The following is a 27151-nucleotide window of genomic DNA, read 5'->3' on the forward strand; positions in this document are numbered from 1 at the left end:
GAATGAGTACTAAATCAGTTGCAACTTTAAAAAGTCTTTATCAGAATTTCAAGATGGCAACTCAATTTCTGACCTTCACATTCTGGGGATATTCCCAAACTAAATTATTCATGTAGCTACCAATATAAGACACTAAGAATCCAGATACAACACTGTATGGTGCAAAGGTGGGGAGACCAAGGATTCCAAGCTCTGGATTTGAACACATGGCAAGCCTTCAGCTAACAGCTAGAATGAAATGGAAAACCATTTAATTCTCAAGTTTCAAGTTGCTTGATCTGCAAAACGGACATGATATCTGCCCAGCCTACTACCTGGGATTGCGAGGGGGCTGTAATGAAAATAACAAATTGGGACAGGGCTCTCAAGAACTATAAATACCAGTATTGGGGGGACTAAGCAGTTTTACACATTTCACTGATCTTTTTAATACAAAAAACTATAATAAACAGTCACTAAATAGATATGTGATATGTTTGAAAACAATTTTCCTCTGGTTACAATTTAAGGGCATAATTGCAAGGAACTAGCTCCCTGCTTACCGGGCACTGTAATTGCATCAGTGTAGCATACCAGATGTGCTATTAAGACAAATGTGCTGTAATCCCACGCTTTGGGCAGCAGGCGATCATTAGGTGTCGTAAGTAGCAATTATGGCATACCTCCTCCTTTTCAGCCTGTATCGATTTTTCTTCCATTTGTTAATGTTGCTTCAAGGCTATGATTCAACTCCACCATGCATTCACCCAACAGATATTTGCTGATAGCCAACTGTGTGCAGGCACTCTTCTGCAAGATCTCCCCTTCCACCCCAGACGAGCTAGAATTCTCAGACGCCCTCCCACTTGACTCTCCAGGGACCCTGTTCTGTTTAGGAGACAAATGAAAATACATTGCAGTCTAATTTTATTATTGACAAGCAGAAAAAGTGTGGACTCATCATGCCTCGCAGATGGCACTTTGAAGTCTGCATTGGTAGTCTGCCTTCAAACACAACCAGGAAACTGGCCATTTGCCTACAGCCAGGCAGGGTCCACTCAGTGCCCTTGCACTGGAAGCCAGTGTCTTGTGTCCAAAGTCCCAGATTTAGAAATATTATACTCTTTGGGTATGAGCTACAGCTTCAATGGATGATTTCATCCTTTCCTTCACTAGTAAGGCACAATCAACAAGGGATATTCTGGTGAGACTAGAAGAGGAAGGTAAATGGGATAAACCAAACAGGAAATCGGTATAAAAGGTGTTGCCATATCTTGAGGGAGAAAGGGGAGGTTGGAAAAAAGTCAACCAGGAATACTGATGGGCAACGATTATCCATGAATGAAAAAAAGAAATGAACCACCACACCACATTTCTTTCATTCTTACTCAGTGTCAGTGACTATAAGGATGTTACCTTTCTTGTTTCTATAAAGAGCTAACCTTTATTCAGCACTTTATATGCATTATCTCATTTAATCCTGACAGTCATTCTATGATGTATATACTATTATTATCCTTATTTTATAGGGGCAGAAACTAAGCCTTGACATAATTATGCAATTGCTCAGCTTACTTAAGTAGTATATGGAACATGAAGGATTTGAACCTAGATTTTTCTACCTCCAAAACTCAAGTTCCTAACTATTATGCCTCCCATTATACAAAGGATGGCTTGAATTGGCCTCAACTGCAGTGATATATCTCATGTACTTGTCAAGGAAAAATACATTAAAGTCAACAACAAAAAAATCAAGACTATAAAAATTAAAAGTTTTGACAAGAAACATAGGAGAGTCATATACTATAAAAACTGCAGACTACTTTTTAAAAATCAGGGATTGACTCATATAATACTATATATACTTGTATCTCCTACTATAAACTGCAGATGGGAAGATGTGAGTAGTGAAGAAAAATTTACACAAGAATAAAAAGCTCAAAATAGATTTTGTTGTTGTTGTTGTTGTTGTTGTTTGAGAGGGAGTCTTGCTTTGTCACCCAGGTTGGAGTGCAGTGGTGCGATCTTGGCTCGCTGCAACCTCCATCTCCTGGGTTCATGCAATTCTCCTGCCTCAGCCTCCCAAGTAGCTGGGACTACAGGCATGTGCCACCACGCCTGGCTAATTTTTGTATTTTTAGTAAAGACACAGTTTCACCATATTGGTCAGGCTGGTCTTGAACTCCTGATGTCAAGTGATCCACCCACCTGAGCCTCCCAAAGTGCTGGGATTACAGGCATAAGCCACCATGCCCAGCCTCAAAACAGATTTTTTTAAAGAGGGCAAGAAAAGAGAACCAGCCAGGTGTGGTGGCTCATGCCTGTAGTCCCAGCTACTCAGAGGCTGAGGTAGGAGGATCGTTTGAGCCAAAAAAAAATTACCTAGTTGTGGTGGCACACACTTATAGTCCCAGTTACCCGGGAGGATGAGGAAAGAGAATCACTTGAGCCCAGAAGTCTGAGACCAGCCTGGGCAATACAGTGAGACCCCATCTAAAAAAAAAAAAGTCAACAAATTGAGAGTGAGGGGAAAATAAGCAGAAGGAACCCGAGCTGAGCGAATTCTAAGGACCCAGGCTAACGCCCATCACTCATGCTTCTTCTCTCCTCCAGATATTGACCTGATGTGTCACCACTCACAGCACACATACATTCTCATGTCAAACTTGCAAAGTAAAAGCAACTATGCAGAAGAGGACAGTAGGTATGTGGGGACCTAGGGTAGGATTACAGAATATTTTTTGCGGTTTCTATCTGTACAGCTTCATCCCCACACCAAGGCTTATATCTGAGAGCGTCAAGACAAGGCCTCTTAAACAACCCTGGGCCAAGGAAAGGGGACTTTGCAACAGGATGCACAATTAGTCACTTCCCTAAGAATGTGCCATCTTTTCTGACTCCCTGCTTCACTCTGCTCCCCAGATCTCTCCTACCCAACTTTTTTAATCGTGGGGATTTTAACCTCCAAACATTGCTAGTTTTAAAGCCAGTGTTTTATCTACAAACCAATGTTTCATTTGGTTTGTAGATAAAATAGTACAAGGACAACTGCCAGCATTCAAATCCTATTAAGAAATCTATGAGAATAGCAAAATTTTAACTTTTTCCTTCAAAGTTATGAAGATATTCCTTGGTTACTGTCATTTTTTAAATTCAGTTTTAATCCCCTGCGTGCAAGCAAAAACTGCTATATGCATCCTGCTATGTTTTAAAAGGAGAAAAGCCCCAGAGGAGGTAAGCCAGGAATGGGACTTCAAAACCTTCTGCAGTCCCAAATGCTTTGGGAAGCACATTAGGATAGGCTGTTTGCTTCCCTTTACATTTTTTGTTCTTGAAAATTATAATTGAGGGAGAGAAAGTGACCTGAATCCAACTCTATGTTCTATTTCCCAGAAGTGAGAGTAAGTGCGTAATTCTCTATTCCAGTATGAGGGCCATTGTTGCCAGACAAAAGTAGGACGCTTATTTTTTAAGGGAGAGTTTAAGCTGTTGCTTCTTATTTAACATGTAGTACCTTAAACAGAGAATGTGTTCAATAAGAGTTTACCTACTTAAACTGAAAAATGAATTCAAATGATTGGAGGGAGAGGAGTCCTTTTCCTTAGAAGTTTAATTCTATATTAAATTCTTTACTGCCAGAAAACACATTCCTCAAAAATTAAAAACTACAAAAGGAATGTAAGACAAAGAAGACATTTTAAAATTAAGGATTTAAAACTTCACAAATAATATATATATATATATAGCTATATATATATATATTATTGGATGTATTGAGGATGTTTCACAATCCTCAGCTATATATATATATTATATATATGTTATATATATATATAGCTGAGGATTGTAAAACAATGTTATCAATTTACCATCATAACAAGTGCCATAGGATCTAAAGAACATTCTCTCCACCCCTAGTAGTCATCCAGTGAGTTGCCTTAGCAACAGAAAGAGTATACTACCAGCTTGAAATGTCAGAAAAGATGCAGAGATGTTTGTCTGATTAGATACTATCAGAAGTGACAGAAGGCTAGACAGCAATACTGAGTGTGTACACAATCCCTTGAAAAATGTCAAGATTTCCAAGAGAACCATACAAAACTCCAGAATCAGCTGTTATCCACAATGTATTGATTTCAAAACTAAAAAAACAAAAACAAAAACAAAAAACAAAAAAAAAAAACCCAGAAACCTGTATTTCCTATATTTTGTAATAAATCTGTCCTTTATGGGTTTCCTACCCACTGGTATTTCAGCTAATGTTATTTCAAACTTGCCGTCCAGTACACAGCTTTACGGCAGAGTAACAAAGCTGACATTTTACCTCGTCTGTGGGCCAGCAAGTAAGTCTTATAAATCAGTTTGCCCTTCTCTGGTTAGTAAGACCCGGACAGAGTGCAGTCATCAGGCCAACCCACAGTGCCAGGCTCTGGGGCCTTGCTCTATTTTCTTTCTATATCTACGGCCAACAGACGTATTCAAAGATAAAAAACACAAGCCATGCTCCATTTCAATCATTAAACAAATCTTGCTTCCTACTGGCTACAGATCTCTTTTCTCTATTCAAAGAAAGAGAAACAGATATTTTTCTCTGTCAAATATTGCTAGGCCACACATTCCCTTCTCTTGTTGCCTAGAAAGTTCAGGGTATGTGGCTTGAAGCAAGATGTGGCTGTCACATAAAATGAGTAGTTCCCATCCACTCTTTTGTCATGAACTGTTAATTCCTATGTAATGGCTTTTCCTGCAGATAAGAAGCAATATTAGAACTGCTTTTTAAACTTCTTAAGTGAACACCGAACCATCAAGACACATTTTAAGAACTGCTGGACCAAACATCTACTGTTTCCCAAAAAGCTACTGAAATTTAAAAAATAATCAATTTAGGGAAAAAAAAGAACTGCTAGATAATCCTAACTCTTATAAACTTTCTTCTAAAGTCTTTCGGGCCTCTGCAATTCTTTTCCTTTTCTTTCCATTATGTGTAAAGCATAGAAAAACAAACATTCTCCTTCAAAAGGAACGAATTTATGAAGACCCTATTAAAGCAAGAGCAGAGCGTTATACTAACGACCCTTCTCCGTAGTAGAGCATCACATTACTTTACCTATACATTACACGGGTGGGCCATGACAAGGTTTTCTATATTTTCTGTAACTTACTACTCATTATGCTGTGACTTGTACTTGGATTTGCCCTTGAAACTAATGAATCCTTTCTCTAATTTCTGGATTCAAGTTTAAATCTGTTGTGGTTGTTATAACTCTATTGGTGTTATTTGCAAGTTAAGGAGTATACTCTTCATCTGATTTTTGGAATAAATAATTAAAATACTAAATTATCTAAGCCACCCTCAATGGGTCCTACTAGTTCTACCAATTGGTTTCCTTTGGGGACAGCTCTCCAACCAACCATAGACCCACAGAATGAGAAGCTGATCCTCTAAATACATCAGCTGTATTTAAGTCCAAAACGTTCCTGTAGAAAAGTTCCAGAAGTTCAATTGGCTTACCTTAAAATTTTCTTTCACTCATAGAACCAATTACAAAGGCAGGAGAAAAGCTTAACTCTTAAACTTGTCAAAGCAATCTACAGGTAGTGCTTTGTTTTGTTAAATATTTTAATATTTTTTTCCCTGCAGATTCAATTCATGGTAGCACCTTTACAAAACCAGGTTTGGCACTTCGTGAAGCCGAGGCAGGTGGATAACTTGAGGTCAGGAGTTCGAGACCAGCCTGGCCAACATGGTGAAACCCCATCTCTACTAAAAATACAAAAATTGGCCAGGCATGGTGGCACACGCCTATAGTCCCAGCTACTCAGGAGGCTGAGGCAGGAGAATCATTTGAACCCAGGAGGCAGAGGTCACAGTGAGCCAAGATCATGCCACTGCACTCCAGCCTGGGCAACAGAGGGAGGTTTCGTCTCAAAATAAATAAATAAACAAACAGGTTTGGTTATGTTTTTATGATTGATATAACAAAGAATCCACCTGGTCCACAACGAGCAGAACTTCTGCCTGTTAGGAGACCTTTGATCCTATGAACTACTTTTACCTAGACAACTGGAAGAGTCCAAGTTCGTTTTTCAAAATAATAGTAATTTACTCTGGCAAAAAATATCTTGAGTCTTCCAAACTGTTATATATTTGTTTGTAAGTGTAAACGTATGTGAGAAATATTCTTTATATGACCTCTTCTTTTTTTAAGGAACTGGGCTTTATTTTTCTCTTAAATTAGAAAACCTAACCAGGACAAGCTCGACCTACTCCATAGGTTAGGAGAGAAGCTACCGTGTTCACAGGAACGATGCCATCTGTCTTTGCAGATGCCACTTGTGGTCCCCTTGGGTTCTTTACCCACATGGCATCCCCTCACTGGTGTTAGCAAGCTTGGTGCTTGCCAGACGTGTCAAGCCACTGGGAACACAAGTAAAGAAAGGTAGTTTGATGGAGCAGGAAGGTCGGGGAGGCTTTCAACTCCAAAGTCATCTGAGCATCAACACATAAAACATCAGAATGTGTTATCCCAGTTAACCTAATTGTCAAAAGTATACAAATCTCTGAGAAAAGATTTCTGCCCAAAAAGCAAACAAGCAAAAAACTCAAAACAAAAAAAATTAAATTAAATTGTGAGATTCTGTTGAATAATTATATTACTATTCAATGCTTTACTCCAAATTTGAGCTTCTGAGACCTTGCACAAGGCACTATTATGAATGCTATTTCATAAAAGGAACGGTCTTAATTTTATGAACTAGAAATCCAATTTTATTTATGGTCTAAAATTAAATAAAATCTGGGATATTTCCTTTCCTCGAACACATAATGAAGTTGCATTGTGACTAATGACGGGTAAGACACAGGGCTGAAAGAAGGCTCTGCTTTTTGTTACAAGATCCATGCTCCACTCAGACTCTGGCCTTTTTCCAGGTTCCCAGTCCTTCCTCATAACTCTCAATGATTGACAAGGTAAAAAAATGAGAAGTTTATTACAAAATGCAAAGAATACAGTAATGTGTCGCAGTAGGGTTTTGATCACTCTTCCAAGACAAAGTCATTATAGAAATCAATGAATACTCATTTGGTAAGATCTATTTATATTTGAATAAATCATAAATAAATAAACACCAAAAATTTTTAACAAGAGTGAACACTGAGCATTAAAATAATTTTTGGATAAGTGCTGGAAGAAATAATTACTAGGAAAGAAATTGTTTTCCACCTGTGATGCCACTGCCACTAATACATTGTAACTTCCAGTGGGTCCAATGTCACAGTTTATTTCTCACATCATTATTACAATTTATCTACCTCAAGACAAGCAATACAAATAAAATATGTATACTAAAAAAGATGTATAAGCACATAAAAGTTTTTAAACTGCTTAGATTAAAACTCTATTAAATTAAAAGTACAACGAAAAACAAACCCAAACAGCTCAAGATTAGTAGAACCCCACCAAATGGTTATGAATAGGCAATGAGTCAAAATACATTCATAGAGTATATGTGTGCATTGTAAAAATCTAATACAATCCAGTTAATCTAGGGCATCAGTGTTAGTCCCTCACCAAATACTCTTGTTTATTCCCAACTATAAAATGATTAATTTATGTCCAACTACTTGGTTTAGTAAATACAATAAAAACTCCACGTTTTCCTTCTACCTAGTATCTAATACAATTTCTGAAGTACAAAATTAAAACTGACACAGAAGAATTTATATTTCAATCTACTCATCTAACTGCCCAATTTGTTTTTTAATGTGGAATAATTTTGACAGAAATGTACTGATAAATACATCTGTTAAGGCCTACCAATCTAAACTTAGCCATTATCCATATATGAGCCCCTACTTACATACTTAACAGAACTGAGGTGTGAAAAGGCAGACACAGAGATTTAAACACATGGCGGGCTGAATGAAATCTCCTAAGATGGTCATAACCTTCAGAGTAAAATTCAGCTTCAAACATGAGCATTAACCATGTCGCTTGACACTGATGTTGTAGAAAAACTACACTACAAGTCTAGGCTGCAGACAGTGTTACCTCAAATACTATAAACTGCCTTTAGAGAAAGTCTAGAAACATTCCTAGAAATTTTCAAAGAATTACCTAAATGCCAGGATTTTATACTTTGCCTTTAGCTTCATTTGTCCAAACCAATTGTATCTGCTTTCTACCTATGCACATACAAGTACATACAATACACTCTATATATGAAAATTTATTCACATGCGCATACCAACATCACCTCTTACTAAAAACTTAATATGTTCAGATACTCTTCTAGAGGTCTTACCATACATTATCTAATTAAATCATCACAACCAGCTAATGAAGCAGGTACTACTATGCCTCATTGTAGAAATTAAAAATGTGCAGCACCAGAACTAAAATATTTTGCCCAGCTCTCACAGCCAGGAGGTAATAAGGTCAGGATTGGAACCTGGCTCCACAGCACACATTCTTAACAACTAGGACACCAGAACAGAAAAGTATTTTACCATGAAAAGAAACTGCTCCAATTTTTCTCTCATGAAAATACATATATTATGTATAAATACTGACAGAGGGGACAGAAAGGACCTCCTTGTGACATAAATCTGTTATAAAAATATGGATAAATCAAAGTCCATGACAGTTAAAACTTGGCAAACAAGAATGTATACCCAAATAGCAATGAAAATGGCAATAGGATGACCCTTGACAACTTGGGGTTTAGCTCAGTGTTCTCCAAACTTACTTTTTTATGTATCTCCACCAGCAAAAATAACTTTCAGCAGGCATGCCCAGCATGGAAAATTGTATGCTTGTATTATGGCAATCCACAGATTAAATACTAGAGGGTATTAACGTATTTCTAAATATCGGCAGGAAAAATAAATATAGCATGTGGGTAACATGAATTCCATCGTGGAGACCCTTAGTTTAAGCTATTCATGTGCAGTTATGAGGTTCCATGACCTTCAACAATTTGTAATTTTTCAGAGGCACAAATTAAACTGCTGTAGGCACCAAGCTGCTGTGCTGAGACTTGCTGGCCTGGGGAGGAGCTGTGGGACTGACCTGCATCTGCCCCTGCATGAGGCTGTGATGCTCTTCCTTTACTTATGGGAAATCGTGAAACCTTTGTGTCTTTGTCAAAATGGATCCGCTCCCCCACCCCAGAAAAAGCCACCCTCCAATATTATAGTTAGAAATCTTTTTAGAAATCCAAGAGGCTTAAGAAAATGAAGTTTCTTAGCCAGAAAACATTATGCGTATATAATATTTAGATATAGACAATATATATCATAGATATATAAATTTATATATACTATATATATTAATATAGATCATACATGTCATCTATCACTTACATATGTGAGATAGAAAGGGTGTATCTCCAGACGATCAAGTATTACTATTGCAATTCCCCTGTATAAAAGGGCTTAGCACATAGCAAGAGTTTAAGGAACATTTGTTGAGCCAGGTGCCTATAATCCCAGCTACTGGGGAGGCTGAGGTGGGAGGCTCACTTGAGGCCAGGTGTTTGAGACAAGCCTGAGAAATACAACAAGATTCTGTCTCTAAAAAAAAAAAAAAAAAAGAAAAGAAAAATTTAATTAGCCAGGCATGTGACACACACCTGTAATCTTAGATACCTGGGAAGCTGAGGCAGGAGGATCACATAAGCCCAAGAATTTGAGGTTGTAGTGAGCTATGATTGTGCCACCATCCTCCAGCCTGGGCAACAGAGCAAGATGACACTGTCTCTAAACCAGCTAATGAAGCAATGAAGCAAGTACTACTGTGACTCACTGTAGAAATTAAAAACGTACAGCACATTTATTTTATTTATTAAATAATTTATTTAAAATATTTTATCAATACTGTATTTTTAAAAATATTTGTTGAATGAATGAATGAATGTTGTATCCAAAGACCTTTCAAGTATCACCACTGCAACTCCCCCTTATATTTCATATCTCTTTGCTGAGTCCTTGGGGATAATAGTGAGCAGAACAAACACCACCCACACCCTCAGGGAGCCCATGCCATACGTATCAATCAGCCACCACACAGGAGAGTGCAGCACACAGGATTCAAGCATGGCTCAGTGCTGAACTAGACTTGTGACTTCCCTCACCCAAGGTCTTAAAAACAAGAGATGTCTTTAAGTGCCCAGGAGAGTTTTAGTGTGACCCTGATTAAAGGAAAGAAACAGAGATCCTCTTGGTTTGTGACTTATGGCCTTATAATTCACACCCCTTTACCCAGAGTAGTGCATTTCATCTCATCCATGATTGAATTTAAGCCAACCTGAAACTTACAACTAGAATTTATCAGGAAGCAGAAACTCTCAAAAACAGCATCATCTGACTACAAAGCTAAGGACACAGGAAGGATAACAACAACAAAAAAATGTTGTATTCAATAAATTACAAAACAACATCTGTGTATTTCCAATCAAATTATATATAACTTGTAATCACCAATAAAAAGCAGCTATTGGCTGGACACGTTGGCTCATGCCTATAATCCCAGCACTTTGGGAGCCTGAGGCAGAAGGATCACTGAAGTCAGAAGTTCAAGTTCAGCCTGAGCAACACAGTGAGACCCCAGCTCTCAAAAGAAGATTTTATTTTTTCATTTTTAAAAAGCATCTATTGATCAGTTTAGCCTCATGTCTAGTATGGGCCTATATATAACATCTATAGCCTTGTTCCCATGCAGATTCCAAATACTTGGTATTCAGAGTCCATTTGGTCTTTAGTACTCCAAAAACTAGTACAAATGTAACACAAATGCTCTTGGTGACACTGACATTTTCAAAGATGTCAATTCATTGGTTATGTTTCCCATGTTGTCACATGTCTTCTAAGTGTTTCACAAAGTTGGCGACATGATCTTTCTTGTCCAGTGACCCTACCTATTTGGAAATGGGGCAGCAAAGTCCCCTTCCCATAGCAAGAAAACTTGCCAAGGGAAGTGGAGCCACAGCCCAGAGCAGCTGATGCAAGAGCATACCATAAAGAAACAGTCTTCCCCACTTGAGACAAGGCCTTTCCATGTATTCCACACCTCCTGGCACAAGTCACATAAACCAGCCCAGAGGTGAGTAGCTCAGGACCTCAGGGAACCCCTTCACATCACAGCAAGGTTCAGGTAAAATGTGGGCAGGAAAATCTGCCCAGGGGAACAGACAGTATAGCATAAGGAACATTCTGAACTTGACACACACAGGGGATATCTGAATTTTCTGGTGATGACCCACCTTCAAGTGAAGAACTTCCCAACACAGTCCACTCTAGAGGCAATTCCAGATGGGTCAAAGCCAGCACGAGCTCCTCATCCAAGGCAGGCAGCGCTCCCGCCGTCAAGGCAAATGGGGTCAGCAGAGTCTGGTGGCTGCAGGCTGTGAGGCGATTGGCCTGCGTCACCAGCAGACGAGCCAGCCTGCAAGCCATGTTGTCCACGTAGGTCACTGAGCCGGAGCCCATGGTCACTGGAGAGTAACCTTCTGAGCAGAGGCACACAGATACCGTCACCGTCTCCTGAAGCCCATGGCCTGGACAACAAGACAGTGAACAGTTCACCCCAAGTCTGTAGGAGATGCTCTCACAGGGGTCCAATGTGCTAGCTCCACCTCACAGCTTAAGCAGACAACGCGCCCCGGGAGAACAAGGTGGAAAGGAAAGCCAGCCCATGACCCTTACACACTGCCAAGCGTGTGGGCCAAACTAATGCTGACTCCATCGTCTTTCAGTAACTCCTGATTTTAAAACTTACCTTTATGAGCTCTGAGCATTTGAGCGTCTGTTCTTCTCTCATTACCAAACACTGCTATTCAGCATTCCTTTAACCTTTTACTCCTACCCTGACCCCTGAATTTGTGTTTGTTGTCTTCAAGTCCTTTGCTCTTTTCCACTCTGCCATTTCCTCCTGAGTCACATATTTTTACATATTTATTTAAGCGATAAGTTTATAAGATAGCACCATACAATTACACAAGTTTGCCCTAATTCCATAGAGCTCCTTTGAATGTGAGTAAAGGTAGGTGAAGACTACCCAAGAGAAAACAAAAGGGAAAATATATATACATATCTATGTGTGTCTGTTGTTGTTCACTGCCCCCTCTTCTGATAAGTGTCTCTGTCTTGTAGGTGTTCTCAATATTTCTCCTGAGAGTGTCACCGAATCCTGCTGTTTGTCCCTCCCTTCATTCTTCCTCTTCTTTGTCCCACTCTCTTATTTTGCCAGAGCTGGGAAGCTCTTACCCAGGTACATTTTTATGCTGCCCTTGGCAGAATTTTCAGGAATTGATGGCACCAAATCACTATGATCATGATAATCATGACTGGACAGAGAAGAGTTATTCAGCTACCACTGGTCCATAGCACCCTGTTGCCCCCAATCAAATGGCTAACAGGTACAAGTCATTCCTCCTTTGCCTTATTCTCCAAAGACTTTCCCCAGAGGCTGTGCAGCTAGGGCTTCAAGGAACAAGAGCATCCTAAGTTCACTGAAAGAGAACTAGTGTCACTTTGTCATGGACTCTTAAAAGTGGTCTCATGGTACAGGCATAGAATGCACCCAACTCCCACCAGATTACACATACCCAGTAAATATTAAATAAATCTGTCTTACAAATTTTTGAAAGGTTGTCCTGGTAAAGCTGTCACCAGGAAAATTCAAGGTTCAGAAATAGAAACTGTGACCTGCCTCTAGATTCTGTTAAAATGAAGGCAAGAAACCTCACTTTTAAGTAGACCACAATATAAACAAAAGATTACATTCTCTTCCTCCTAAGGAAGGAGGAGGAGAGTCACCACCACATGCCAGTAAAGAAAAAGATTAAAAGTTCTGAAAATAGGAGTGGCACTTTAGTTATTATTTTTTATCCTTTCTCTATAAGGGCTTGATAAAAGAGAAAACCAAGAAAAGAGGGTGAAACTAAAGGTAGGGAAAACATTAGCCAGAGCAAAAGGGCAGAGGGAAAGCAACCAACAGCTGAAGCAACTATGTGCCATTAATTAGGTTTGTTTTTGTTTTTGTTTTGAGATGGAGTCTCGCTCTGTCTCACAGGCTGGAGTGCAGTGACACAATTTCAGCTCACTGCAACCTCCGCTTCCCAGGTTCAAGTGATTCTCCTGCCTCAGTCTCCCAAGTAGCTGGGACTAAAGGCACCGGCCACCATGCCCAGTTAATCTTATATTTTTAATAGAGATGGGTTTTCCCTACGTTGGCCAGGCTGGTCTCAAACTCCTGACCTCAGGTGATCCTCCCACCTCGGCCTCCGGTAGTGCTGGGATTACAGGCATGAGTCACCATGACTGGCCCATTAATTTGGTTTGACTGTTTTTTTTTGTTTTGTTTTGTTTTTTTCTTTTAATGATGAAGATTACTAGGCTAAAGAGAGAAGTGCTTAAAATTACCGATGGTCTCAGAAATTGGACAACAGATTAATTCATTGACCAAGACCAGGGAGAGCTAAGAGGTATCTGCACTTCTCTACAATTCTCACTGTGTCTGTGTTGTTTGCATATTCACTGGCTACCTTCTTTCCACGTGTAGCAGATATGTTACAGAAGCACATAGGAACATATTCCTTTAAAAATGATCTCAATCTTAACTCCAAGAAAAAGTAAAGAGTCTCTTTATGATCTAAATTAAAAGGACCTGAAAGACCCACAGTTAAGAAAAACCAAAATCAATAAAAAAGAATTCTAAAATGCCCTCCCTGTCCTATAGGTAATGACATTTTAATTCACCATTAGGTTAAAGCCTGATGACCCTTAAATGCACAACCCACATACCAATAAAAATATAAAACAACTATATCAAGAATGGCTATTAGCTCATTACAACATATGAACAGGATATATTAATTTATCATCTATCAAGAAGACAAGTAGGGAAATTACAGGTTTCAAAATGTAAGCATTTTGATGATGGGGAGAGAAAGTTCTGGAGCTGGAGATCCCCCAAGGAAGATTCTGGATGGACAGGGCATCAAGGAAAGAACCCCAATGACCAAAGGGAGCAAGCAGAGGAGAGGCAGACCTGTAACTGCCAGGCTGCCCACAGAAGAATGAGGAAGAGAGAAGACAAACTGTCAATGTCAGTTCTGCCTGAGCCAACCCTGGCAATGGGTCTGGGGTTATAGGCAGTGATTAGGAGGTGATACTCAATAGATAGTTTTTCCTCCTTTTCATTGCATCCAAAGCACACCCAACCATAAAAGTTGGGTGCAGTCAATAGGATGGGTCTGCCTGGTCTAAGTTAAGACTCCTAATTAAGCAGCAGATCAGCTGGAAGAATCTCAGATGTAAGTGTGCTTCCTAATGTACACACACACACACACACACACACACACAGAGGCACACACACTCCTGACCTTGCAGCACTGTTTTCTTTTTCTCCCTGGCTCTCTTCCTGGCCTACATCCCTGGAGGGAAGTTATTTGCAGACCAATTTCCCAGTCGCACAACAAAGAGGACACCTCACCTGGGATGCTGGACTGGAGAACGTTATCCTCGATGCGCTCTGCAATCGTGACGTGTCGCTGATGAGATCCATCATAAGTAAAGTAAAACTCAGCATCTTCAGGAAGATACACATTTTTGTCAAACTTCGCATAGACCGTCATCTGCCCCTGAAAAAGGAATAAGTCAGGGCACTGTCATACTTCCTTGTCCTGGCTCTAAGAAAGCACAATACAAAGGGCCTGGGTCCATAACAGTGTCATTTGTTATATTCACTTCACATGGTTGAGTTCAAATAGCATGAGTGCTTCCTTCCAACAACAACACATTTGACATTAGGGAAGATGCTTCCTGATGTATTAGGTATGGGTATCAGAGCTGGTTTGTTCTGTTTTTAAAGTTAAAGAAGTTCAGGGCATAGGGAAGAATTTTTTCTTTCTCTAAAATGTACTAGATGTAGGAGTGTGGTACTTCATTGCCTTTTGCTTTCCAAAAATTATTTTTAGAGACAGGGTCTCACTATGTTGCCCAGGCTGGTCTCAAACTCCTCTACACAAGCCATCCTCCCACTTCAGCCTCCCTGGTAGCTGGGACTACAAGGATGTGCCACCACACCCAGCAGTCTTTTACTCTGAATTTCTACCAGCTGAACATCATGGCTTGAGTTAATTTTTATCCTGTACCTAAAATGCCATTATTAGTACAAAAGTTCATGATAATTATTCTTATCTCTGGCCTTACCCTGTACTAGACCATAGTCAGTTGTAAGAATCTTAAATATCTACAAACATTGCCAAATAAATAGGACTACTCCCTCTCCCTTGCTATGCTATTTCCATTTGCTATTTCTCTTCTCTGAGGGGTTTCCAAGTGCTCTTTCCTCACACTTTCTCTTAAGAGCTTCTGGTTGGTACAAAGCCCTGCAAAGTGCCTTGGTCCCAAGGACAGGAGCTGCCACCTCAGGGCACTGAGGCATCCTCTGAGGACTAATGTCAAAGGAAGTGGGGCAGCAGGCTGGGGCTCTTGGGTATGTCGTCATCCTGAGGCTTTGCGGAGGGGCTATAGCAGCTGTGTTGCACCCAGGGGAATAGCAGCTATGGTAGGGACTGCCAGGTCATCTCCAGACCCCAGAGGCTTTGAAGGATTTGTGCTACTCCCTACCCAAAACACAAAAAGCAATACAAAGTGGGGCCTCCAGAGAGAGAGCGCATTCTGCCCAGCCTGTGGGAGTGGCGGGGAAATGGAAACCTGGAGGCGGAAAGGGTCGCCCACTTTGGAGGGCCTCCAGAGCTCGGCCCGGCGTGGACAAGCATCTGGGCTTTTGTGTGCTTGCCCAACAAAAACAAACCTGTTCGCCAAGATATCTTTACCCTGTGATAGAGGAGAAGGTGAACAGAGAAGAGCCTACACAGACTCCTTAACATCAATTTGCCTCTGACAAATATCAGCAAGACATTTCATAGGACACTAAGAGTTAAGCCAATCAGGATCAAAAACAAAATCAGTGCAGGGTTTTCTAGTAGCCACATGGTTATTTAATCTCAATTTTTTACAATAAGCAAAAAGCTATGCATTTCTTGTGGTTTGCAACCTATCACACACACAGTTATCTGAAATTATGAAATGGTATAAATACAAAGTACGGAGTTCTGAAAAAAAGTCACTGGTTGGCAGTTTAAATTGCCCTTTTTCTGCATATGAGCATGCATGTGTATGTGCACACATAAACGTAATCAATAGAAAAGCAACACGCCAAGAAAAATCTACCATACAATAGCTTCCAAAAAGTTCAGGAAGGAGATCTGAAAAGCAAAAAACAACAAATGTCCAACATGACTGAGAGAGGAAACTCAGACGAAATTCCATTTCCTAAAAAAGTAAGAACAGCTTGCTTTAGTCATGTTCCTGGTTGCTAAAGAGACTGTTAACTATCCACAGGCAGATCTGACCTGACCTGTTCGTGATTTTTTAAAAATAAAAAACAAATTATATAAACAGATCAAAAAATTTTCACAGATCACAAGGATATCTAATCTGCATCTATTCAAAACAATGATCATATTACTATTATATTTGGTTGGGTGGACAAGGACTACAACTTATGAGAGTTTAATTGCAACCCTTTCTAATGCAATACAGCCCTGAACATTACAATCTTGTAATTCATCATGCCTGCCTTTCAAGAAGCATGCCATGCTTTACACTAGTAAAAGGATAACCAAAAGTCACATGAGTAATAAGACATGCCCATTAAGGAGATTAAAGAGAGATGCCCAGAAGTCCTAACACTCAGAAGAGATTCAGCAATAAAAAGAGTCTCTTATATGGTAACCAGAAAAACATCAGAAAGACCCGGATAAAGATGCTATGGGAGAAGAGGGGGTGATACAGAAACCAACAGAGAGCCCTATTAGACAGAAGTGGATGGGCAGGAGAGGAAGACAAGGAACGAAAATATGAAGATGAAATAACAAGAACATTTTCATTCAGAAAACGTAGATAAAGCTCAAAGGAGATGGATTTAGATAAAGCATTTAAGAGATCAGCAGGAAGAACGGTCTTCTGAAAGAATATGCAAGTTGAAAGAATATGCAAGTACAGCTTAAATAGCCAACCACAGGTGGCAATGTTTTGGGTAAGAGTGGGACCTTTCTAATCACTGAGGCCACTGAAAATCTGCCACTCTTCTTAAAAGGCCACCAATTTCATATATGACAAAGACAAAATTCCAATGTACAGAATTCCAGAGTACTTCTTTCAGTTCCCCATCTGGATCCAATTGCATTCTTTGTTTCAGGCGATTGAAAACTAGAAAGTTTCCTAAATAAATTTGTTGGCATAAATATCAGAATCACTCTGCTCCTACACAGAAGCAATAGAGATGTGTTCTCATGTTTCTATAAACTCACTATTTCCAAAATATAAAACACTCAAATATGCCAATGAAATTTTTGGAAACAATAAGAAGCATGCTAGGCAAAATTATATCCCCAAATTAATCAACAAGTTTAGGGTAGTCCAGTCAAAATCCATTTTTCAAATGAAACTCAACAAGCTTATTCTAAAGTTCATCTGGAGGAATAAATACACTAGAATTGAAATGATACTTTTGAGAGAGAATGTTTGGACTGTCAAAGCTTGCTCTACCACAAATCAAAACATACAATAAAACCAGTGTCATTTAAACAGAGTAACAGTAGCATAGAGACAGACAAGTGCAAAGTCCGAGGCAGACACATGTACCTATGGAAATTATGCAATAACAGGTGGCATTTCAAATCAGCGGGGAAAGAATGGACAATTCAATAAACGGTTTCAGAACAATAGCTATCCATCAGGAGCAAAAACATGCATTCTACCAAATGATTAAATTTCTAATTAATTTAATATCTAACAAAAAATCCATAAAAGCATAAAATTAGAAGACTGTTTAAAAGTTTTCATTATTTAATAAATAACAACAATTAAAGGTATTTAGATTTCATCTGCATTGACATGATCCTAAACTATCAAACTTTTTTCATTTTTCCTATTATCTTCCAGTCTTTATTCATATGCACAGGTAATTATTACACAGTTATACTCATGGCATAATACATTAATACATACTGGTGTGCTTTCTTCTCTTCTATCAAAAATATTTTTCCACGTTGTTACAATCTCTGGCACCCCTTTTAATTGCATTCCACCACGCGTTTGATGTTCTATAATTCCATGATTACTTAAATATCCATCTATTGCTTGTTAAGAGTACTTCTGACTTTTTAACATTTTAAACAACTCCTGATAAACATTTTAAGTATTTTTTATCCTTTGAGATGCTATTTTAGGATAAAATTCGAGAAAAGTTTCTAAAAATATGAACACGTTATCATAAATTGCCAAACTTCTTTCCAAAAATTTTGTATCAACTTTTATCACCACATGTGCTGGTTAAGAGGATCATTTTCACCCCAACCTTGCCAAAACTATCTTTGGAATTATTTCCTGAGTTAACAGATCATAAACAGTTCCTCACTGATTTAATTCACTTTTTTCCATTGCCATTGAAATGTGTTGCCCACTTTTATAAAAGTCTATTGCAAGATAATGCAAACATTGTTAGTGGCCAAACCAAATTTCAATTTGAATAAATTTAGTCTTCCGTCTTCTGTTTCACATAGGAATTCACCTATAAACTTTGCCTTTGGCAGATCAAAATTTTTAGTTTCCCAAGTGAACCAGTTGGAATCAGTGTCAGAATCATTCCCCTTCCCCGTCAAATAGTGAAGGTGTATCACCTCTTACCCAATCATGCCCAAATAAAAAATACTCATCAGTACTCCCATAAAATCTTGGAAGGCCAAGTCACATGGAAAACAGGAATCACAAATGTAGAGCAGAAGAGCTGAATTGACTATAATCATACTAAACACAGTTCAATATAAATACACACAAAGACTCAGGTAAATTAAACTAATGTTTTTTACCATCAAGCAACCTCTAGAGAAATTCTACTTGTAAAACTCAATAATTTTCAAAGACCAAGCCTTCTGCTGACATGCTGTGACATCTGTGGATTTCTTCCCAGAGAACCAAAAAGGTAGCAAATGTTTTTGCCACCTTAAACTATCTCATCCAACTTTCCTATTCCTTTCCAGATGGTATTTAAAGTGGAAATGGCTGTCAACACTAGTTTGCATGTTCTAAACATTTTTTCATTAATCAATGTCTCTAATAACCTGGGTAATTGAGTGGCTGTATTAGCCTAATCACTGGGTATTCTTGTACTCATGTTTTCTCTCTCTTCCTCCCTTTCTTCCCTCCCACTATAAACAATGCATCTGTTTATAACTACACTTTGTTAATAACAATGCTATTTGCTGAACAACACCTTAACTCTCTGGTTTCTTAAATATATGGCATGAGTGGGCAATGAACAAATACTGCATTTTCAAATTATGACAATGAGAAAAAAGGATACATCTTTTTATAGTGGGGTTTCTTAATCAAGGTAAGAATCTGAATATGGATTTCAGACAGTTTGAGAACCTCTGAAAATTATTAGCAAAACTGGTTTTGTGTGTGTGTATATGTCCATTTTCTGAGGAAAGGTTTATGGCTTTCATCATAGTCTCAAAGGCATCTAAAGATTCAAAAAAAGTTTATGAACTCTAGCTTTTATAGTAACAGGCAAAATGGGAAGTTCATAAATACTTTTCAATGGTAATTGTCATCTTTTTATTTGACGGGAAGACATAAACTATCTTCCAATGGATTCTAGTATTATACACAGCCTTTATATGGGATGATTAGGCAAAGAAGCATAATAAAGGTAAAAATAAGTTGATAATCAATGTTTACTAATACATGCCATGAAAACCATTATGCTAAAATATAGTGCTATGTGAACTATCAAATTTGATTTGTATTCAATATTTGAAACTCGTCTTCTTTACAATAATAAAAAAAAATCTATACAGAGCCTTTCCTATACAACACAGTGCATTGAACTTTCTAAGATCCTTGAAAAGTTAAAAGAAAATAAAAGGATGCATTGTTATTATTCCATTTTCTAGGTAAGTAAATACAAATATAGGCACTACTGCTAACTAGCTCAGGATCCCAGAGCCAGATGTGTAATATTAGGTTTCTTGATTTCTGCCCCAACCTCCAAGTTAGGTTATCCTCTTTACAGTTTCTCAAGTACAATAGCACAGGTGGTGCCAAAGGAAGCAACGTGGGCACAAAGTATTTTATTCAAATTACTGTGTGTAGCTGAAGTACTTCTTTAAAAGAAAGTATGGAAATGCAAATATTATTTCTTATATGTGTGTGCACATATATACAAATACAGACATCGATATATCTACATACTTATACACATTATCTATGTGTACAGCACATCACAATTTATACAGTGCTTTCTTGTGCATTTTCTTGTCTTATTCCCACAATAATACCTGGGAGGTATTATTATGAACCTTGTTTATTAAAGAGAACACTGAAAATATTAGATCTAGTGAGGAGCAGAGCCAGAAATCAAATCTACATCTTTCTGTGCCAGGCTTAGTACATTTTCTCCCCACCATGTTAGTGAATGAACAGCAAATGCGCAAATATTTAGTGACTTATCTACAGCTTTTCATTTAACTAGTCTTTGCTTCATGTTCTTAATGTAGGAGTTCCCATCCTGAAATCTACAGACAGATACGGTGAGGTGGAAATGTTCCTTAATCCTCTGGAAAATGTATGCAGCAGTTTTGGGCATTTATCTGGGGAGTCTGTTTATCAGTCACAGATTCTGAGAAGGGTACGCAAAGAACATGTGAATCAAAAAACTGAAGAACCACTGATTTGAAGCATGTTTAAAAGCATCTGACTTTTATATAATTTAAAATATCAAGATTATTCAGATGTATCGTCCCATTCACGTAAATACAAATTGGTTAAATCCAGGGGGAAGTATCACAATGCCATTTTTTTAAAGGAAGGTTAACTAAAATAACTTAAAAGACTTATAAGACATTTTTTCAGAAATAGCCTTTAGAGTAGGCGTCCATCTCCAGATAGGATAAAATAGACCACACAGGCCAACAGTCCTGCTGAAAACAACTAGGAATAACAAGGGCTGACAAATAAAAAGTCATGGAAACAATGAGGGCAAAAATGTAACAAAATACCAGACAGGAGAACTACGCAGAGAAGTAATGGAAGCCAAAAGACAATTGTGTAATATTTGTAAAGGGGTGAAAGAAAATCCCATGTCTAACAAAAATATCTTTAAAAACGAAACTGAAATTAAAATGTTTAAGACAAATACTGAGAGAATTCAGTGCCAACAGACCAGCACTGAAAGAAATACTGAAGACGTTATTCAAGAAGAAATAAAATGATCTCAAACAGAAACATGGAAATGCAGGAAAGAATGAGGAATAGGGAGTAGGTAAATATGTGAATAAATATATCAAATATACAAACAAATTTACAAAATTATAAAAGCATATATTTTGTGTAATATATAAGAAAACGTTTTACAAAATATTATAATGTCATGGAGTTTAAAATATTTGTAGAACTACAATGTGCGACAACAATAATGTAAAAGGTAGATGAAATTAAAGTACGTAGCCATATTAGGAAATTGCTGAAAAAGTACTTTTATTATATTTGTAATATATTATATATATTTTGACTTGAGAGTAGCCACCAAAAGAATGCATAACTAATAAGTTATAGAGAGGAAACTTAAATAATAAGAATAGTTGATTCATCAAAAAGAAAACAAGACAGGAGAAACAAAAACCATAAAAATAAAATGTGTGCCAAACAGAGAGCAAATAGCTATATGTAGATATAAATCCAACTATTTCAGCAATTATATTAAATGTAGATAGACTACTCCAAATAGTATGCCAAGTCTGCTAGTATGGATTTTTTTTAATCCAAAAACAACAACAATATCTGTACTGCCAACAAGAGACATACCTTAAAATAACACAGCTTAAAACTAAAATGATATCCATACAAAACTTACCAAGGAAAAGCTAGCACAGACAAAATAATATCAGACAAACTAGATTTTAAAGCAACACATATTACTAGGGAAAGAGAAATTTTTCATCATTAAAAGAGTCAGTTGAATAAGATAATATTATAATATTATATCTGTATGCCCCTAATAACACATCTTTAAAAGATATAAACCAAAAGTTAACAAATCCAATAGAGTAGACAAATCCACAATAGCAGTGGATAACTTTAGCCTGCCTCTTTCAATAGCTAATAGAACAAGCAAGTAAAAAATTGACAAGGATATTAAAGATCTAAATTACACAATTAAAATAACTTACCCAAAGAAATAATTAGCATAAATTAAATGCATATATTAATAATTGTAAAAGATACCTATTATTCAAACCTCTGCATTAAACACAATAATTCAAAAAATATAAACACACAGGCTGGGTGCAGTGGCTCATGCCTGTAATCCCAGCATTTTGGGAGGCCGAGACAGGTGGATCACCTGAGGTCAGGAGTTTGAGACCAGCCTGGCCAACATGGTGAAACCCCATCTCTACTAAAAGTACAAAAAAATTAGCCGGGTGTGGTGGCCCATACCTATAATCCCAGCTACTCAGGAGGCTGAGAAAAGAGAACCGCTTGAACCCAGGAGGCAGAGGTTGCAGTGAGCCGAGATCATGCCATTGTACTCCAGCCTGGGTGACAGAGTGAGAACTCGTCTCAAAAAACAAAAAATTATATATATATACACACACACATATATATATACACATACACACACACATATATATAAATTTAAAATCTAGATGACTTTCACCCTTGATGGAATGATTCACCACTATCAAATTGAAATTGCCTTTGTTTCTGTAACACAGCAGAACTGGATAAAAGACAATTCATGACAGAGGTCAGCTAATGACTCCAGATTCCTCACAAGACCAGAAGCAGGCTTTATAAAGCCCCTTAGCTTGCTTCCTTTTCAAACCCCTAACTTAACAGATTCCATGGAAACAGATCTCCTAGTAAGTGAAAACAAATATCTGGCACTTTAAGCAGCAGATCATAGTGGGAAATGTACTGGCTTGGGTATAAGAAAAATTGTAATCACTCTTGCATTAGTCTGATAATCCTTTAGGAATAAAGGCCCTATACCGGCCCCCAAATCATCAACTACATTAACCAAGAAGGAAGCAGTTTAACAGTTAGACACCAGTTGGGATTTTAATCAATAATCCACTAGCGTCACTGAGGGAGCAACCTGCCCTACCCTATATTGATGAAAATTTAGTTACTCCATTAAGAGTGAGTATGGTCAAGCTCTGCTTTATACCTGTCAGACACACCTGGGCCATGGAATACTTTAATACAAATATAGACAAAGCTGACAACACGTTCAGAGGAAAAGGACAAGGATGCCAAAGGGATGCAAAAAGCATGCTGTCATATGAGGAACAATTGAAGGAACTGGGACTGTTTTGCTAAAGAAGAGACGAGTCATGGGCAAACAGTCACCACTGCAAATATCTGAGGGTCTATCATGCAGACATGGGATTAGACATGTTCTGCAGGCCCCAAGGGAAGAGCACAAAACAATACAGGGAAGGACAGGGGACAGAGTTCAGCTCCACAGTGAGAGCCCTCTAAGGAACAGAGATGTCCAGAGATGACAAGGATTGCTTCAGCTTAGGAGGAACAAGCACTACTAGGAGATGGTGTGTTTTGTTTGTTTTTTTGTTTTGCTTATTTCGTCTGAGAAAGAACGAGGCTAAAGAACTTAAAGAACTACCTGATCTTCAGTGTCTAGAATCTATAATATCTGGTATATAATTCCAGATTAATTGCTTCAATATATTTTAAAATTGGGGGACCTACATAAGCAGATTTGGATTTTGTGAGATTTGCTCGTTTTTTGCTTCTCCTTTTTTTTTTTTTTTTTTTTTTTTTTTTTTGAGATAGGTTGTCACTGTATCACCGAGGCTGGAGTACAGTGGCATGATCATAGCTCACTGCAGCCTCAAGCAGCCTCAAATTCCCAGGCTCAAGGGGATCCTCCCACCTCAGTCTCCTAAGTAGCTAGGACTGCAGGCACCACCACCTCACCACATCTAGTTAATTTTCTATTATTATTTGTTTGTGTGTTTTTTTTTCTTTTTTTGGTGGGGCGGGGGGGAGAAACCAAGTCTCACTATGTTTCCCAAGCTAGTATTGAACTCCTGGGCCTCAAATGACCCTCCCACCTCAACCTCCCAAAGCGCTGGAATTACAGACATGAGCCACCACATCCAGCCCCAGGTTTGTTTTTTATTTTTTATTTCTTTATTTCTTATTTCTTATTATTATTATTAGAGACAGGACCTTGTTCAGTACCTCAAACTGGAGTGCAGTGGCATGATCTCAGCTCACCACAACCATGGCCTCCTGGGCACAAGTGATCCTCCACTTCAGTCTCCTGAGGAGCTGGAACTACAGGCACACACCACCACGCCCGGCTAATTTTTTGGTAGAGACAGGGTTTTGCCTGTTGCACAGGCTGGTCTGGAACTCCTGGGCTCAAGCAATCTGCCCGCTTCAGCCTCCTGAAGTGCTAGGATTATAGGTGTGAGCCACTGTGTCCAGCCCCAGCTTTGTTTTTTAATTCCTCCCTTATATTTTTGCTTTGGTTTGTTTTTCTAGTTCCTTGGATTTATGCTTAGTTTATTTTTATTCTCTGTATTAACGGTTTTCAAACAGATCAGGGGAACCCTAAGTTGTAATGGGAGGATGTTGGGAGTTCGTAAACATTCCATTTAAATTTCATTTGGGAAATACGTTTCCAATTAGTATTAAATCTAAAAGGGTTGTCATCCACTTAAATTTATCATTTACCAAATTTTAAGACACTGGAGAGGACCTGAAGTGCCAGGTTGTCATTTTTCCACTGAATTGACAAATGCAATAAACTTAAAGAATACATTTATAATAATAAAGTTTTATCAAGCTTACATATTGTTCCTCATAATACTTGTTTGGATTAAAAAAAAAAGGTTTCCTTTTATCCAATAAGAAAGGATCTCTAAAGCCCCTCTAAGGACTATCGGATACCCTCTTCTGTCTTATGGGAAGACAACTAAGTTCTGTTAGTAACCAAAGTCACTAATGATCTAAGAAAATATTCCTCTAAGCCCTTTTTATGGTTCATGTCTCAAACAAGCTTTACATTTGCATCACAGTAAAGACTACAATTTATCAACTTCAAATTCAGCTTGAACCCATGCAGACAGTAACATCACATGGTTATTATTTAGCACTTGAGGTCTACAGATTTATATCAAGTGCTGTCTAAAGGTTATTGTGGGCCAACTAACAGCACTGAACATCCCAAACGAAAATGAAGACTATCAGGAATACAAACAACCCAAGTCTCCATGGATTGATTACCCCTGGGCATAACTTGATCATAACTATCCATTATTATTTCATGATAGACCACAAAGTCTTTGTGTTCCACAGGAAGTCCTCTCCTTTGTACAAAGGTATAAAAGCTGGGGACAGTTCCCCCTGTCCCTCTCATCTGGCCAGCATCTGTGCGAGAACATTCCTCCCACCCCCTATCCTCAGTGCAGTACACACACATGCACACATACACAGCAGGCCACTCTTAAATAAGAGTGCTAAACATATACACCATGGAAGACTATGCAGCCATAAAAAAGGATGAGTTCATGTCCTTCATAAGGACATGTATGAAGCTGGAAACCATCATTCTCAGCAAACTATCTCAAGAACAAAAAACCAAATACTGCATGTTCTCACTCATAGGTGGGAATTGAACAATGAGAACACTTGGACACAGGAAGCAGAACATCACACACTGGGGCCTGTTGTAGGGTGGGGGGAGTGGGGAGGGATAGCATTAGGGGAAATACCTAATGTAAATGACGAGTTAATGGGTGCAGCACACCAACATGGAACATGTATACATATGTAACAAACCTGCACGTTGTAACACATGTACCCTAGAACCTAAAGTATAATAAAAAATGTAAATAAATAAACTTGTAGTTCTGTCAGAAAAAAAAAAAAAAAAAAAAAGAGTGCTAAATACTCTGCCAAGTAATGCTCATTGCAAGATACTGGGAATCCTCAGTAAGAAAAGCAGAGATTCAGAAATGTATAATTTAGAGATCTGAAAGAAACCTTAGAGCTCATCGGGATCAAACCCCTTACATTACAGGAAACTGAAGACCCATAACCTTGCTCTAGGTTCTATCACACAGCTAACCTTGGACCAGAAATCCTTGCTGGTCACCTTCCATCCAATACCTTTCCCACTCCCCCAACCTACTAGTGGGGAAGAGCAACAGTCTGACCCCCAAATGAATCCTATTCCTCCCCCAGGGACTGGGAAGAGCCTTTATGGAAAGAAGTCAGGATTAGAATCAATGAACTCTCCTTGAAGTTCCTCAGCGCCCACCCCCACAGCATCCCCAGCCTCCCTTGTCGTGTCTCTTCTCTTCCGGGCTCCCGTCACCTTTGTTAAACTATAGAGCACTTTCAAGTCCTGTTGCTCTTCTCCTCAAATCGAAGCAAAAGCTAGAAAAAAGCCAGCCCAGTCACAGCATGGAAAACTTGAAGACCCAATGGAAACTAGAGAAGCAGGGCACGTGGAAAGAGCAGCTAGCAGTCGGTCAGCCCCGGCTCCAAGAGCCTACAGAAGAGGGGAAAGAAGGACACAAGGGGCTGGGCACGGTGGCTCATGCCTGTAATCCCAACATTTTGGGAGACCGACACAGGCAGATCACCTGAGGTCAGCAGTTCAAGACCAGCCTGGCCAACATGGTGAATCCCCTTCTCTACTAAAAAATACAAAAAAAAAAAAAAATAGCTGGATGTGGTGGCGGGCACCTGTAATCCCAGGAGGCTGAGGCAGAAGAATCGCTTGAACCCGGGAGGCAGAGGTTTCAGTGAGGCGAGATCGCACCATTGCACTCCAGCCTGGGCAACAAGAGCAAAACTCCATCTCAAAAAAGCAAAGCAAAGCAAGGAAAAAAGGAAAAAAGGGAAGGGAAGGGGAAGGGAAGGGAAGGGAAGGAGAAAGTAAAGGAGAAAGGAGAAAGGAGAGGAGAGGAAAGGAGAGAGGAGAGGAGAGGAAAGGAAAGGAAAGGAAAGCAAAGGAAAGGAAAGGAAAGGAAAGGAAAGGAAAGGAAAGGAAAGGAA

General features: G+C 38.7%; 1 protein-coding gene across 1 annotated transcript in view; it reads right to left on the reverse strand.

Annotated features, from left to right (window-relative positions):
• The window catches only part of ARHGEF28 (Rho guanine nucleotide exchange factor 28), a 332396-nt gene that overhangs the window by 184635 nt on the left and 120610 nt on the right, over positions 1-27151 (reverse strand). The window contains exons 3-4 of the mRNA XM_023207973.1: positions 14475-14622; positions 11242-11535 (exon numbers count right to left, since the gene is read on the reverse strand). Of these exons, the coding sequence (XP_023063741.1) occupies positions 11242-11535; positions 14475-14622 (442 nt within the window). The remainder of the gene's footprint in view (positions 1-11241; positions 11536-14474; positions 14623-27151) is intronic.

This window comes from Piliocolobus tephrosceles, chromosome 4, assembly GCF_002776525.5.
Source record: "Piliocolobus tephrosceles isolate RC106 chromosome 4, ASM277652v3, whole genome shotgun sequence".
NCBI classification, from domain to species: Eukaryota; Metazoa; Chordata; class Mammalia; order Primates; family Cercopithecidae; genus Piliocolobus; species Piliocolobus tephrosceles.